The 17728-nt window shown below is 41.9% G+C and overlaps 1 protein-coding gene across 4 annotated transcripts in view; it reads right to left on the bottom strand.

The window, feature by feature from the left end:
* nbeab (neurobeachin b) overlaps positions 1-17728 on the bottom strand; it is a 192236-nt gene that overhangs the window by 139117 nt on the left and 35391 nt on the right. For all 4 annotated transcript variants that reach the window (XM_076100866.1, XM_076100863.1, XM_076100864.1 and 1 more), the window contains exons 2-6: positions 7930-8161; positions 6273-6373; positions 5934-6029; positions 4787-4908; positions 1078-1204 (exon numbers count right to left, since the gene is read on the bottom strand). In XM_076100866.1, coding sequence (XP_075956981.1) covers positions 1078-1204; positions 4787-4908; positions 5934-6029; positions 6273-6373; positions 7930-8161 — 678 coding nt within the window. The remainder of the gene's footprint in view (positions 1-1077; positions 1205-4786; positions 4909-5933; positions 6030-6272; positions 6374-7929; positions 8162-17728) is intronic.

Genomic DNA, 17728 nt, shown 5'->3' with positions numbered 1-17728 from the left:
CTTCAGATCAGCATCAGCAGCATCAACAAACCACGCTGTCGTCAACATAAACAGCAGCTCGGGACGGTCAAGAGCTTGCAGCCATTCAGAGTTTGTCAGCTCTCAACATCTTTTATTTCAAAGACTTTATGGAAACGAATGATTGTTCTGAAGTAAAATGACTTTTTTCTGTTATCAGAAAACAAATGAAACAAAAGTATCGTAGCATAACACAAGATGTGCCGCTCACAGCTTTGGAGCTGCAGACTGCATGAATGCAATCTGGCTACACGGAATAGACCCAAAACACACAAACAATCAAGAGGCTCATAAATTAGTACGAACACTGGGTAGGACTGGCACAACCACTCACAGCATCATCTGTGACTGTTTATTAGTTTAACCCATAAAGGGCACTGGGAGCAGTCTAATGAAATTACAGCCGTCTACACACAAAGGTAAAGACACTTAAAAGAGGATTCATGGCTCAGGGGAAGAGTGCAAGCTGCCCGCAGATAATTTACGACGACGCTTATCTGCAGATGTCTGAGCCCAAAATCAATTAAAAACTTCTAAGAGCTTCTGCAAAACGATAGCTGCACGGTTGCAGTAGGAATGGGATGAATGCTTGTTCCCAGGTGTTATGTGAAGGCTCTAAATGTTTGACACGTGCTTTGAGCCGGCTTCTCTTCTCTGCAGGGACAGCGACGCAACAGTCCATGCTAAATTAAGTTTCATTTTCTCTCCTGCATTTACATCCAATTACACCTGTAAGACCCCTCTGGGGGTTTTAATCACCTCGGTATATGTAGACATACAACTTTGTAATACCAACAAAAGACCATGTGGTGGTGGGTATGGAGTCAGGGGTGTAGCCAAAACTGCAGGGTGTTTTATAACAGCATTGTCATTTATTTTTTTCCCCAAATGAAATCTGAAGCCTTGCTTATTTTTCAGCACAGGCCATGATGCAGTTATAGCATTTAGTGGTTGGTACAATGCAAACCATGTTCAGAGGTGGCTTACATATACCCGGAGTAGCTCCGCATGTCGTATAACAGCTGAAAGCACAGGATTAAAAGACAAAGCTGCTCTTACCTTCCTGGGCTGAAAATCGTACTTCACACAGTGCTGGAAACCTTTTCCTTTAGACTTGAGCGACGTCACGATCAAGCAGTTACCAACAAAATGTGCAGAGTACCCAATGCCCTTGCTGGTCCGAAAGCTGTAAGCAAAAAAACATGCACAGTATATATCGTGAGCTGCGAACTTGACAGGGTAAACCTAAATAATTGATCAACAAGCAGGATAAAATGTATTTTAACACATAAGGTAGACGTTTTCAGACCACTACTAAGTATTCTATTGGATATTTCCTCCTTTATAATACTGCGCAATCATACAAACCAATAAATGGAGTGACCTAGTTGCCTCGTTCTGCATAGTAAGATTGGGGCCAAAATCATCTTTGAACGCCTCGCGCTACGCACACAAATCAATTTGCAGGAGTAAATGATGGGTATCTCTTACCATTCTTTTGAGAATTATGATAATTCACTTAACAAGCTAGAACAGGGAAATTCCTGAGGTGAGTCTAAAGCTACTGCAAATTGTGCAGACATGGTAACAACTACAAAGACAACGAGGAGAACACTTAGTTGATGAGCGCACTTCAGTGATGGTTAATCCCTCTACTCTGATCTCCTTCTCTCCGCAGATAAAAGATATGTCAGCACTGTCAACACTGCCACCTGTATACAATATGAGCAGACTCAGTACAGCCCACACCCTCCGCACACAAACAACCTTACAATACTGCACTAGTTCTCCCTTCTTTCTCTGCTTGTATCGATCATCTCTATCACTGCTGACATGTACTCACTACACTCCCACAGCTTTTAGTTCCATAGCAGGCTACTATCTTCAAAGCCTCCAACCGCCACCGCCCATTGGCACCATCTAAAACAAACGGGCCTCTTTGACAAAGCAGATAAAGACAGCATAGGCTTTAATACTGTGGGGCGCATGCCGGGCCAGAGAGATGTAGAGCCTCACGCCGAGCTACCGCTGAGCCGGCCGAGACGCTCCAGTGGACAAGCCTGCTTGTGATTACACATCAGGTGGAAAGCGGCAACCTTGGTCCGCTTCTGAAGATACAATTCTTTTATTTGTTGTCTACATGCCCTGCCACTGAGCTACGAGGCCCTCGGAGCGATGCATAAAAACAGGATTAGCTTGGCATATCTCAGCCTTTTTTGTGACTCTGTCAGAGAGGAATCGCTGCCGCATGAATACCAACAACTTCGGCAATATTTCTTTTTTTTTTTTTTCTTCTTTTTGATGTTCACATCAGAGAGAGGCAGAACTAGTGCTTCCAAGGTGAGTAGATGCTTTCATTCAAACGGTGTGATCCAGGTAAAGCAATGGCAGCCAGCAGACAATACAGCTAACTACAGATACCGTTATCTCTGACCAATTAGTGTGAACAGTCTTCCCTGTCAGCCAACCTTTTCATCCTTATTATTCCACTTTGTCTTTCATTCCCCTCCACAACTCTTGTATATGTCCCATTGTATTGAGTGATTTTCTCCCAAAGCTGCTCTCATAAACAGAAAGAACGGCAGCTGAATATCACTGCACTTTTTAAGTCATTGATTTTAGCACTAATTACCCACAAGCCCCTACAAGAGAAGGTATGTGGGCCTAATGTGGAAGATATTCAAATCAAAATTAGCACCTCCACAGTGCCTCCCACTGCAGCAGTGGCTGTAGTTCATGCTTCCATGACCTCTCTCTCTCTCTCTCTCTCTCTCTCTCTCTCTCTCTCTCTCTCTCTCTCTCTCTCTCTCTCTCTCTCTCTCTCTCTCTCTCTCTCTCTCTCTCTCTCTCTCTCTCTCTCTCTCTCTCTCTCTCTCTCTCTCTCTCTCTCTCTCTCTCTCTCTCTCTCTCTCTCTCTCTCTCTCTCTCTCTCTCTGCTTTATTGGCATGAAAGTTTAAAAAAAACAGTATTGCCAAAGCATCAAGAAATTAAACATACAGTAACATCAATACACAACAATATCAATATAACAATAATATTAATGCAACATCTCATAAAGTGGTGTGAGACAGAGCCCCCATTGCTCCCACGTTACCTGTAGACCACCGCAGCTCTCTGACACCGAAGCAAAGGGAGGAGCGAAGTGAGAGAGAGAGATCCATGGATAGATAGATCTGTCTCCCTCTCCGTCTCTCTCCCAATTCAACCCAAACTCAGATCTGCTCCATTGGCATGAACGCCCAGGAACGGCATCGCCAAAGCGTCACCTACTGTCCCTCAGGTTGTGGCATGTTAGTACATACTGGGCAGCAAGGTACGCCCTCTCTCCTTCTCCTAGGAGGACTTTTAATTTTGAGATATCACTCGATTTTTTTAAAATCTGAGATCACAGAGTCAAATTTGTTTAGGTAGATGTTCCTAATTTTATGGAATGTTTTGCATTTTAGGAGGAAGTGCATCTCCGTCTCAACCTCACCGGTCCCACAGTGACCACATGTTCTGTTCTCTCTTGGTTGCCATGACTTTTTGTGTCGTCCTGTTTCAATCTCCAGTTTGTGGTCACTGAGCCTGTACTTGGTGAGGTTCTGTCTCTGCTTTATATCTCTGACTGTAGAGAGATACTCTGCCAATTCATAGTCTCTCTCTAGGGCCAGATAACATTCCAGTCTGCTTTGGCCCCCAGTTTCCTCTCTCCAGTGCTCCAGATAGGCTTCTTTACATCTCGCCATGATGTGTTTTACTCTGGTTGGTGTTTGGAGAGCAGCGTTGTTGAGAGACTGGTCCCCGTGTGTCTGAGAGGAGGCAGCTAGTCTCAGCACCAGCTGACATAGGGGACTCTTCTCTGGGCTCAGCTCTTGGGTTCGGAGGGCTTTGGAGTGGAGGGTGTCTGGGGGGCTGGATCTAAGGTGATTGAAGAATGTGAGTGCTCTCTTTTGAATGTTAATGATCAGTGGGTATCGGCCTAGTTCTGCTCTACATGCATTTGTTGGTGTGTTTCTGTGTACGTGTAAAATGTGTCTGCAGAATTCTGCGTGTAGAGACTCAGTTGGATGTTTGTCCCAGCGGGTATAACTGTGATGACTGAGTGGACCCCATACTTCACTACCATACAGCACAATGGGCTGGATGACACTGTTAAAGATTTTAAGCCAGATTTTTATTGGGATTTGAAAATTATAAAATTTTCTCTTAATTGCGTGTAGAGCTCTTCGAGCTTTTTCTTTTAGTGCATTCACTGCCATGTTGAAACCCCCTGATGCAGTTATGGTTATACCAAGGTAGGTATAACTCATACTATGTTCAATCATGTTGGTGTTTATGGTAAACTGGTATTTGTTCTCCTGACATCTAGGGCGGTTTTGGAAAATCATGACATTGGTTTTCTTCTCTCTCTCTCTCTCTCTCTCTCTCTCTCATATCTGGAAAGAATGAGGCCCTTTCACAAACTGTGAAAATGTGTGTCTGTGCAACTAGTTTAACCTTGAAATACAAGTTCCAGTCATAATCTGTTTAGATGGGGAAATCACAGTAGGTCACAGAGTATCAGACAGCATATTGCTTTGTCAATAAAGCTGCTGGCAGCTTGATGGGACTCTGTAGAGAGGGAATGATTTCTAATACTAAGGCAATTAGATTGATGAAAAACAGGAAAGTGTAATTTTCTTCTCTCTGGCGTCATAATGTTACAGCACCTCTGTGAGAGAGCTCGGCACGTATTGAAGACATTGGAAACACGGAGCGCAGAAATGCGAGTAATTGTTTACTCACCAGTAGAGATATGGTTTATCCTTGTCGACATTGATGTTATTTAAGGGATCCATCCTGAACCAGGTGTTGAATGTAAACCCGTTCTGATAAGGCCACTTAGCAATAGGAGGTAAAGCAATGGCCTGGGACAAAAAACAAAGAGATGGCAATTGTGCAGTATGAGAGACAATTGTATTAAAAATGTGTTGCACTGCCTCTTCTAGACTAAGTTACAGTGAAAACAACAACACTAAGGTGCTAAAAAGTGACAATGAATACGTTGTGCTCCTTTTGTGCCTAGTTATATTAATGAAAATGTATAAAATATTGGCGTAGGTCACTCAAATGTTTATTTCTATAAAACTAAATAACACAACTGAAATTGCAAATATGTGGTGAACTCCAGAATGTTACTGGGCGATTGATGGCATTATAATTCTTGCTGAATTTGTTATGATGGCAAGGGTCCAGCCTCTTTGAAAATAAATCCAGCTGGGATTTCTAGTCTTACTTGCATTTGGAAAAGGTTGTATTATTATTATTAATCTCTAGGATTCTTTAGAGGATAGTTCAAAACAAGTCATTAACCATCAGCGAAAAATTACATTTAATGAAATTACTGTGGTGACTCATTTGCTTACTTAATCAACATGTGTTGGCATGATGCAAAACAGATGCAACGGTAATGAACAGTATGCTGCACTCTGTAACAAGTGTCAACCCATCTGCCCCTACAATATTATCCCAAGATTAACTAGCAGCACCTCCGAACTGCACCTATCTTATTTGGTCACACTACGATGTCAATCGTACACTGGGATGATTAGTCACATTTTCTTTTTCTATAAACCCGTTAATACATTTTTACTCCTGCTTAACAGTGTACATGTATATGCAGTACCAGTGGAGCGGTTTCCATCTACATGTTAAGACCACTTCACATCTCTCATGTATGTAATGTTTGTATGTAATCAAAATATACTAATCGAGGCAAATGTTTTGATATATGGATTTACTTCATTTTTGTGTTGCTGAACACATCATGTGAGTCACCTTTAACATTCAACGATTGTCAATCCCTGCAGGATAACCTGCAGGTCTCCGTAAAAAAGCACAGATTTGTGTCACTTTGAAATTGATTGCAGAGTGGAGACTTGTGAAAGCTTACTGCTGCACTGCGACCGGGGAAGTTGAAGAAGGCATCTGGACCGTGTCTCTGGGGCATCTGATTCAGCACAGACAACATTTTGACCGCATGCTTCGGCTGCACAGGTGGTAAAGATAAAACAAGAGTAATAACAAGACAGTTGAGGCTTTCTCTCTGACTGATTGGACGGCAGTCAATACACTGTCAATTACCTCATTCACTCATTCTGCAGTTTGCCGGTTACAGAACAAGCCCTAAACAGATCAGTGTGATGGCTCTCTGGGGGAGACTCAAGTGAGAGTGTAAAACTAACATACACTTGTGTCTAACCCGCCGCATTCGGTCCCTGCTATCACTTACCCAGAGGCCTCCTTCCCCCCGTAGCATGCTGAAGAGCAATTTCAGTTCCTTCACTGTGATGCTGTAGCTGGCCAGCACTCCCAACATGTCCACTAGCAAGTCTTTAAAAAGGCAAGATAGCACGCATGCATCACCAAACACACGCACAAAAACAAGGGAAGAAAGAGGAGAGAGGACAATTATCATATGCAGATGCATTTTGCAGGTATCATAACTCATCCACACTGCACAGGGGGGTCCTCACAGTGAAAAGTATTCATATGCATGGACTCCTGAGATAATAAATTAACTGAGAATGAAGCTAAATTAAAGAAAAACTGTTTTGTCTTTGAAATCCCATTATATATATATATATATATATATATATATAACACAGAAGCACTTCCACTACAATTACATGGAAACTGACTTGTAAATCATAGTGATGTCTAACTGGTACATTGTTGAACTTACCGCAGGGAAAACGCATTTACATTTCATCATCAGCTGAAACAATATTTAGAACTTACACAAGGTATGGATATAATTTGTTAAAAATATCAAAGTGACACTGACCTCCACAGAGAGCCCCACAGTGACCTAAATACAGATGTGAGGGGCTCATTCCAGAAAGGTAAGAGTAAACGGTAGTAGTCCCTACAGACTGCAATGTTCATCGACAAAAGTTCAGGACTTAAATAGTACACAGGGACAACTACACAGCAATCAAACTCTGGATGATCACTCATTTCTTAATAAATGAATACCTATTTGTCTAAAGAGCATCATGAGGCTTTGCTACTAGAGGGCAAATATATCTAAAATATTCTGGCTCCAATATGTAAAATTGTAATATTTTTGTAAAGCAAAGGCTTTTTCCTAATACCAATTATTAAGTACAGTACAATTGTTTGAATTCAATTTTAATCAAGATTTACCTCGAAGAACATTGACTTTCTGCAATAGTTGATGTCTCAAAGAATTGTCTGAATTGATAGAATAGAATAGAGTGGTGCAGGAATGAGTCCTGAAACCCAGAAATGAGTCAACATTTTTTTACACTTCCAATTGTTATTGTTTTTTTGAATGTGTTTTTCGTTAGATGCCTGAAATACGGTCTGTGGTTAACCCAGGCCTAAGAGGTTTCAACGTTTTCTTCTACAATATTCCCCCCTTGTGAATTTTCAAGCTTCTACATGTCTTTAAAAAAGCTGTTGCTAACAAGTGGCTCACTGATCCTACAGACCATCATCACACAGAACACATCAACCCTACTGGTCTAGTTTGTTTATAGCCTGTCGTTAGCGCTTTACTTCTGGCAATCACGCTTCAAAAACCATAAAGTCACAAGGGGTATTCCTTTGTGAAGATTATTTTGCAAAACAAATGTAAGTATCATAAATGTTTGTTTGCCGCAGAGCTTATTTTCTGCAATAATCCAATGGACAAATACCATTTGCTTTTTGTGAAGGGACTCAAAATGATGCTAACTTCCAGATTGGCCTACAAATATACATTATCCCTGCAGCACTCTATTGCTGACAGAATTAAAGGGGATGACAACGAAAATGAAACGTACAAGAAGGCATAACGCATACGCCACTTGCCGGACATTACCAAGATAACAATCCCTCTGAAAATGAAAACGCATGCTCTACCACTGCTACCATTATCATACCTGCTATCATGTCATCCACCGAGCTCATTTTGAGCAGCACCTGCTGGATGAGGCCCACCTCAGTGCTGGTTTGCAGGTTTCGAACACTTTTTCGCAGGATGGCGGTGAACATGCTCCAGATTTCAGCCTGGCAGGTGACGTCACAGTGCCCCAACAGCTCCACCATGCAGCCGATGCCTTCTGCATCCTGGATAATGAAGTTTGTCTCCAGGTCGAACTCACCACCCACCAACTGCAGAACAAGATGGGACAGACAGGGAATGCAAGAAAAGATTGGATTGTTGTGCCTTTCACATGCTGTTTGAGTTGTGTTCCGTTGATGTAATGCTCCAGCATGGAGAAACATGGATTAAACTAAACTTTCACACTGAACATTGCCGTCTGACCCGGCTTTCAACCCTGTCCTCGATCAGGTCTTTCCTCTGAGGTCACTGCTGTGATGTTAATGGGCTAGCCAGGACCGGAGAGGTGGAGATCTCTCTTCCTTCTGAAAGGTTTTGATCAGAATTTAAACACCCATGAAAACAAAATAGCCTGGCATTTTAATGAAAAGAGGAGGGGAGCAGAGTCCCTATAGCCCTGCTGCCCCTTCTGAGTCATAAATGATAATCACTATTAAGAAAGTAGAAAACAACAATCAATAATGCAGTTCTTCAAGTTCAACAAGCATGAAATTAGCCCTCTAAAGAAGTGCACGGTATATATGGAGAGCACTGACAACAGCCTGCTGGTGGGCATTAAAGCAAGCAGTTGGAAAATGGGTCTAGATACCCACTGCACATTACTGTGACTGACAGGTAATAGCTGGTGATCAAGGTAATCAAAAGCAGCCTAACGTAGAGGAAAGAGACTTGTCCGTGAAGGTATAAATGCAGCCCAACCTCAGTCATCATCAGATCTTGGGGCAATTACATTTCAATGATGTGTGTCACTGGACTAAATGGAGATTGGAGACTGGAGACTTTCATCAGAGTGCAGTTGTTGTGCAGATAAAAAATAAAGTAACTCTGCAAAAGCTAGGTGTTTGATTGTCTCTCAGGTATAACATGCAGGTGAAAGAAAGTTTTATGGGAAATCATGCACTAAAAACTAGGGATTTTTGATTACTCGGATTCAAACCGACATGCCATGTAATACAACGTCATTTCCAAATCGCAGAAGTTGCAACTGAAATGAAAAAGATTTTTTTTTTTTTTCTAATTGCAGCTTTTGCTTGCTTTAGAGCAAGCACATTAGCGTTTCCTTTGACCCGCCTCCCAGCCACTCTGCTCATTCACATGAATGGAGGAAGGGGAATAACCCTGCTATTAGTGCATTTTACAGCTTTTAGGACCAAATGATGTAAATTACAGCTATTTACGTGTTCCTACTGGAAAATGTATTTACCTAAAAAGAGATTATCCACTGATTTACAGATGTCTCTGTCCCAATGCGAGTCTATGGGAAAAATAGTATTTTTGGGCCCAAAGGTATCACGTGCCAAAGCCCAGTACGTTTTCTGGAGGCTTGAGGTCAAGGCCGGGTTTAAGGGCATTGTTGTTAGAATAGTGCAACTCATTTGGGGAATAGCTGAGTGTGTAGTGAGTGTGTGGTTGATCGACAGAGAGAGAGAGAGAGAGAAACAGTGGATGTGCTCAGGGCAGACAGCTGTTGGCGATCGTATAGCAGAGAGGAAATTAGCAGTCAAGTTTTCAAGTGGTAGTAAATGCACCGAGTAGGTTTCAGTTTGTCTATGACTAAATGCTGCAGCTCCTCAAGACCAAAGTAAAGTTCCTGCGGTGCCCTGAAGTGAGCACCAACATCGGCCCTGGAGGCAATACAACATCTCCCCCGTGCTTCCCGACCGGGGCTGGAGCCGTGACGGTTGACAACATGTTTACTACGAGGCTGTTAGTCATCTAAATACTTTTAGAGTGGTAGAGCCCTTTAGTTTGTGATTTGGTTCAATACCGTTACTGACTGGAGATCAGCAAGTATTCATATTTATTAATGTTCAGACTGGGCCTCTGGTGAATTAGGAGAGAGAGGGCAAGTCAAATCAACATGTTCCCATTGGGATATAAGTGAACATAATATGTCTTAGAGTGGCACAGCCATAATCCGGTGTTGACATTTGTGTAGTTTGTGAGATGTGTTACTATAACTGACTGGAGATCAGTCAGATTCAAATATGAACATTCACACCAGGCCTGTTGCTCTGCTGTGCTTTTTTTAGATTTTATTAAAAAGTGAAGTCTTGATGATGATATTACATGGCTTGAAATTACACGTTACTATATTCTACTGCAATAGCTACGTATATAAAGATATGTTATTCATATCAATGCATGCATCGATGCCTCTCATTAGATCATAACAAGTAGGCCTGGCCTACATGAACGAGCAGTTTGTATGTTGACTGTATCCAATGTTGTGTTGGTCGTACTACAGAATGATTTATTGTTTGTGTATGCTGAACAATACAGAAGATAAAGAACTTTTTAAATAATCGCATACTGAATCAGTCGCAATATCAGTCTAAAAGAACTATTTGATTATTTTCCCACATCGTTCAGCTCTACTTACACTAATTTAGAGAATTAAATCTTATCAAGCACAGTCGAGCCACATTTAAGTCTCTGCATTCAACTGTTGTTGCAGATATACGTAGATCCTAGAAGTGCATGATGGAGTGAATCTTAAGAGGTTTTCAGACACTTCCAGTGGGAGGTTAGTCTAGAAAAAAATGTCAACGCTATAGCTGCCAACGTAGTTTTAGAACCATTTCCAAAGCTTAAATTCAGCTTGAAAACCAGACATCCTTATCAATGAGCACAGGGATACAATAACAGCAGTTCCACAGATTGAAAACTCATGGGTTGAGGGTAATACGAGTCAGCTCAGTGGCCAAAATCTGCATACGAAACCTATAAAGCCGAGCAAGGTGTAACACACGTCTGCCTTCTAAATATAGTCACTATGTTAACTGGTATGGAACCTGAACAGACTGGTGGAAAGTTTGTTTTTCATATGCAGACAATCCTCGTTGCCAAACTGCCCACTCCTCCTACCACCTGCCTCATGCCACCATGCATGTCCTGCTGCACAAAGCCAAACACAATAAAGCAACATTTTGTTGCTTCATCCTTCTGTCGGGTAACACATGTTGCCTCTGGTGGCCAAGTCTAATGACGTAGTGAGCATTACATTTTGCGGTATGATATCAGTTTGGTACCAGAAACACTGCATCATGCCCTAAACAAAAACATATGGTCAGTTACACAAAGCAATATAAACACACATATAGTGGATATACCACACATAGCCTAAATCCTACACTAGTTCATTAACACATTTTGTTACGACTGATGAAGTGAATGTGGGGCAAAAGAAAACATACTTCTAACTATCAAAGATGCGTGTGGCTGTAACCGAGCACACGCAAGACAAACAAGATTCACATGAAACAAAATCAAACATACTAGGCAATATACCAATATATAAAATATTATTCGGGCCAAAAACCTAATGACGGAGTCAACACAGTACCAGTTAAGCTGCCTCCTGCTTTATAATCATTTATGAACTCCAGTGAAAGTGCAAATGTCTCGCTACCTAAAGTGCAGCACTATGAAGTGAGGAAGGGGGGAAAGTGCAGTTTAATGCCACGACAAAGACATCCAGATCAAGCTGCTGAGGACAGGAAAAGGACCATGCCTTTATAAATGATTATATATAGATATATATATTATTTTCTCCCACAACCCCAATGCTTATTATTGTATGGCCTTTTGCGATGATGAAGAAGGTACTTTGAATGGATCAGGAGCCTGTCAAAGGTTGTTCGTCTAAGACTGAAAAGGACGCCGGTTTCAGCCATCATGGATGCAAGCAAGTAGGAGAAAAGAGGAGGTTCAGACTAAACCTCGTCATTCAACGCTATTGTCATTATTCCCACTATTCACGGGCACGCCACAATCCTGAGAAGTGGTGTAATTGCACATTCAGATCTTCAGAGTATTTTTCACACATTATGCTTCAAGAGGTTAAAGACATGAAATCACTGATTACACACTTAATAATGTGTGGAGAGCTGAGCTTCTCTGAGCAATACGATAATTCTACAGAGGAAATCGATGGCGTCTGAATGCCACTTAAGTTCACTGATGAAAACCCCGTAATCAGTGTGAAGAAGTAAATCATTCAATTCTCTGCATAAAGAGGCAAACTGCTGTTCATACATTACAGCAATAAAAGCAAAATTGTTCACAACCCGTAACCAGTTAAATTCATTCTGACCACATGCATTTGTGTGAGTAATTTGCATTGAATTACACACCTGTGTAAACAGGTTTTGAAAAATGTTTGTGGGTGTCGTGGTTAAGACACACCCCATACACAGGGGGCCTTTGTTGCATGTCATACCTCTATCTCGCTGACTCATTTCCTGTCTACTGTCTCCCATTTAATATAAGCAGATTGCAAAAATAATTGCAAGGGAAAGCATAAACACTTTTCTCTAAACAAAAACAAAAAATATAAAAAAGGTCCAAAGAGCTGTCAACAGAACTATGAGAAAACCACTTTTTATGGCACTAATCTGGGGAAGGGTATACAAAGTGTTACCACTATTTGTTACAGCTTCATTAGGACAAAATGGCCACTCTAACTGAGCTTCGGAGTGATGGAGAACCTGCCAGAAAGACAACAATCTCCGTACCAGTCCATTAATCAGGCTTTCTTGATAGCTTCGAGAGATTCCACTCCTACATTAAAGAGGCATGGGGCAGCCTGCCTGGAGTTTACTTAACGACCGTAAACCCGACAACACAAGACAAAAATATTCTGTTGTCTGGTGAGAATGACGAGGATGAATGGAACGTTGGCCTGAACGTCAAAGCGGCAAACCGAGCGGCAGCGCACAGCTACGGCTCTTCACCTGACTAATACTGCTCCAGCAAAGAAGACGAGGATGACGGTTGCAGCATAACCAATACGACTAAGGAAACAATAAACAAAGCTGAATGCAAAAAGACTTCGGAGTGTGGTGAAGATTCAACGTTCAGCATGACAATGACCTCTCAGCACACAGCAAAGTCAACATGCAGTGGCTCCATGACGAGACTCTCAGTGTCTCCTGACCCAGGGACCGGCTGAGGACAGAGGACAGGAGGTGAACCCGTTTGAAAATCCGTGGAGATAGCGGAATGTCTGAATGTCTAGGGGAATTAGACCGGGTGTTTAATACATTTGCAAAACATGTTTTTACTTTTTACTTAATGACTAAATGTTAAAAATGTGTCTGCTACAACATGTATTCTAATTTCCCCTTTGCATTAGTAGTTTATTAAGCAATGCGTAATGCAATTTAAAGGTGTTACACTTTACATTACACAATTGCCTAATGAATGCCACGGAGAAGCAGTCTGTGGGTGTAGCACAGTATCATTTGACAAGTGAATGATCTATTCTGCAATAATGGCCGCTGCTAAATTCTCATGTTTAAGAGGGATCCATAGAAGCAACAAGAGGAAGAGACAAAACACGCCGGTTGAATTTTTTCGCTCCGTCCAAAACTCCATCTACATTATACAATTCATTTGCTTTCTGGCTCCCTGCTGGCTCTCCAGGACTTATCTAAAATACTTTAACAGCAGGAAACACTGGCAGTGAGAGATTGTGGCTGTACACTCATTTATTTTGCCCCTATCTCGGACTTCTGCTCCTGATGGTTTCCGATGATAGAACACTGCTAGCCTTGGTCGGTTTACCACATTAGAGCTAACGGCAGCTCAGTGTGCTGGTGAGACTGAGCTCCTCTGCTAAACCCTTTCTCACTGAGACTCTGATGATATCAGTGATCTGCACTATAAAGCCGGAGTTGCTTTGGGAAAAAAACAATTGTCAGAAATTCAGATGCAAATGAGTCAAGATATTTAAAGAAACCAAAAGGTTGATTTAACAATTGAGCACATTGACTGCTGGGCTGCTGTACTGATTTATACTGTCATGTGTTGCTAGTATTTGTTTAACTCCAAGTATAGAAAGTATGTAATCCAATTGGAAATTAATCCATTTATTAAAGTGGCAATATACAAGCGTTTTGCTTTAACTTATCATTATGAATTTAATGTTGATAGCACAATGTAATGAATATTGAATAACATAACCATCAGTGTTTAGATTGGTTCCCTATAAGCCCCGCTTTATGCAATGCTGTCTGCCACCGGGTCACATTCACCCGAGAGAATGAAGCCTTGATTTATGACACAAAGGCAGAGAACAGCGCCCGAGTTGCACCGATATATGAAGGTAATAAGATAATAACAACGAGGCCCCGTAGTCTGAACCAAGTCGGCAAACTCTTTATTGCCTCCCAAGTTATGAACGGCAGCGCATTATAGCTACCCTTACTCCGTCCTTTCCTTTCACAATAAAAGGCCTAGACACATACAGTGCAACACTGTTCACTAAGAGGTCATTTTACCATACCCAGGTAGCAGACGCTGGCACAACCAGAGTAATGGTAACGTTAAAGGAACAGTGTGTACAGGAGGGTCTATTGGTAGATATGGATTAATAAGTTTGTTTTCTTTAGTGTCAAATAAGAATGTGTTGTCTTTCAGTTACCTTAGAATAAGCCGTTTGTATCTATATATGGAGCAGGTCCTCTTTGGAAAACTAAAAACAACGACTTAAACCTAAACTAAATGACATCAGTATTTGTATGAGAAATAAGGAATCATATTAAGAATTGTGGAGGAGTTCATCATTGCAGGCCTCCTCATCGTGTTGCCAATGAATCTGCCAGTCAATCTGTGTTGTGCCTCTGTTGTTCACAGTTGCCATTGGACCCTATGATTTCAAACTTCGCTTGAAGCATGAGTAAATACTGAAAAGCATGTTAGATTTATCACACTCAAAAAAATTGTTTTCAGTTTTAGCTGCAGCTTATTAGCCTGCAGCTGTGTATGTCTACCTGTATGTTTCTCTCTGGATGGGAGAACTGTTAATAAATGTACGGTGGATGATAACACCCTCAGGATTCATTCATCCATATGGGAGCGATGACCTGAAATGTCAAGCCGACTAATCATTCTGCGTACAGCGTGCTCTTTCCTGTGTCTGTGTCTCACTAAAGGGTGGAAATTGAAAAATTATGGGCTGACTGAAGTCTTTCAGGTGCGACCAGTCTTTAAAAGTCTGCGTCGAATTCCTAGGAAAAGACAACTTGTCAGTCAGCATGTCAAGTGTCAGTGAAAGCATTTATCTCTGCACAACCACCCGACCAATTTGTATTCACGCTGTTTCCACTCAAACATAAATGCCAATGAAATTAAATAAAATCTTGTGGCATTTCTTTGAGTGCAACATAATTCAACATCAAAGAACGTTCTATACTGTGTGAATGCGCCGAACTGCAGAGTCACACACACACACACACACACACACACACACACACACACACACACACACACACACACACACACACACACACACACACACACACACACACACACACACACACACACACACACACACACACACACACACACACACACACACACACACACAGTAATGGAGGGAGGCAAATTCAGCAGGCAGCAATCCATGCTGTATGATGCAAATACCCATGTGCTGGTTCAAATCACCGCTGTGCGGATAGAGGTAGAGCTAACCCATTTCCCAAGCTATGGCTAATCGTTCAATTTCAATTAAGAATATCTGCTCAGGATTATTAGGACATTCAGAGGCTCAGTGGAGCTGCAGGTCGATGATTTACAGAGAGGAAGGTTTTAGAAATAACACTACAATATGAGGCAGGAGAGTAATACCACTTTAATTAGGCTCTAGCTGATATCTATGCAGCTGGAGTTGGCAGACCTGTCAAGGTGGTTACACCAGAGTAGTGACAGCTAGCTCCCTTCACTGTAATAGCACAGAGACTTAGAGAGAAGGATTTACCATTCACAAACTGGAAGGTGAAACTAGATTAGCAATAATGCCTCTCAGTCAATCTTGCACATTAGCCTGAGGCTCAGTGAACTGCTCGCGAGCTCATGCTGCATTCACATGGAATGAGGAAGACGGCAAACCGGATGTCATTGTAGTGGACGGGCCAGGGTGGTAAAATAAGGTGAGTGCCTTCAGAGAACACCAGCAACAGGAATGGTAGACGCCATTGCTGTCCAAAGTTTAACAACTCAATAGCAACATATCGTCATGCCTGTTTGTTTTTTGCATGCTGTCCAGCAGGTCTTGTCCGTCTGCCATCTTCAGTCTGCCTGATTCCATGTGGATGCAGCACTGTAGTCACTTTCAAGTGGCCGGCCAGGAAAGACTGAGATCCTGTGATGTTACAGAAAACCCAGCAGAGCTCGTTGTGTCTGAGGAAATGAAAGAGCCGTAGCTATTATTGTGATTCTCTAATGTGCTGGGAATAGTAAATTCCACCAAGCAGGCAATTAGTTTACTGTGCGGCAAAATAAAAAATTGTTTATGTGAAAGCAATTAAGGTGTGTGCTTTAGTTTAATTGTTCACCCCCGTGGCTCCTTTCTTTCAGCCCGACGATCATGAGCCTCAATCAAGGATGTTGTTTTTTCCTTTCTTAGAAAGAAATCATTGGTGCGTCATTGCCGTGGAGGCAGAGAATTAAGAGTGTTACATCCGAGCCCTCATGAATCCCTCCACTTTCGACGTCTTCTGATTAGGCCGGGGCTGAAGGTTCGCCGTCGCCATGGTGACAGGCAGCGGAAGATTGGACTTGAGACAGTTTCCAAGGGAAGCCTACAGTGGGCTACTAAATTGGGTGAAAATAAATAGAACTGATGTGCTATTTACAAAAGGCTGCTGCTGCTGGAGTGCGCAGTGAAGGAGTCTCTTGGGGGGCAGATATGGAGCTCACGATGGTTGTCCTCCCAGATACAAGTGAATAGAATGAGAAGTGTTCCAGGGTTCAGAAACACAGTCATCTAGTCTGCCAGATGTGGACAGTAGCAGATCCTGACAGGAGTAGTGTCCAGTCCACCATATTATTTTTGAATGAATATTAAAGAGATGTGCAACATGCTGTTTCCCCCTTTTCCAAAATCAAATTTTTGCCACTAAAATCACTACAATCTCACTAAACTGGTTGCTCTACTGCCCAGTCAAAATCATCACAACCAGAGACTGCACTGGCTCGATAAAAGCTTGACACTGAAACAGTTTCTGTGTGGTGCATTTGTGTGCTAGCATGAAGCTCAAACATATGATGGTTAGTGGTGCCAACAGACAGCACTGCATTCACAAGCAGAAGACCACACCAGGCAAACAAACAAACATGGATGTCATCAAAAGGACCATATACAATAACTCGACGACTTATTCCAGAAGAAAAATCAGTTAGTACAAAACAGAAGGCAAACTCTCCGAGTGGACGTAGCAGTTTAACTTAGCACAATAACAAGGGTCAGTCAGAACAGCCTGCAGCTCACTTTTAAAACAGAAAGCAGTCAAAGGGATAAAGTATGATGCAAAAGCGGGGTAAGCAAAGAGGGGGGAACTAATAAATGACCATTCTGCAGCCAAGTGCTTAGCAGCACCAGAGGGAGAAAACACAATATCCATATAGAAGACTTCCAACAACCCCTCTCATTTCACAGCCACTCTACAAAAAAAAACATTTTTCAGCCGTGATGAGGAAAAGGCAGATGAATGTGTTTGAACTTTTCAAAAACGAAAGACATAAAAGAGAAGTTATCTAATGCTAATGCATTCACAACTTCACAAAAACACTATAGCATAAATAACAGATATTTTATTCTCACACTTTTTGGA

This window comes from Anarhichas minor, unplaced genomic scaffold, assembly GCF_050575085.1.
Source record: "Anarhichas minor isolate MPS153535 unplaced genomic scaffold, ASM5057508v1 ptg000026l, whole genome shotgun sequence".
Taxonomy (NCBI): domain Eukaryota; kingdom Metazoa; phylum Chordata; class Actinopteri; order Perciformes; family Anarhichadidae; genus Anarhichas; species Anarhichas minor.
This window is presented reverse-complemented; position numbering and strand designations above follow the sequence as displayed.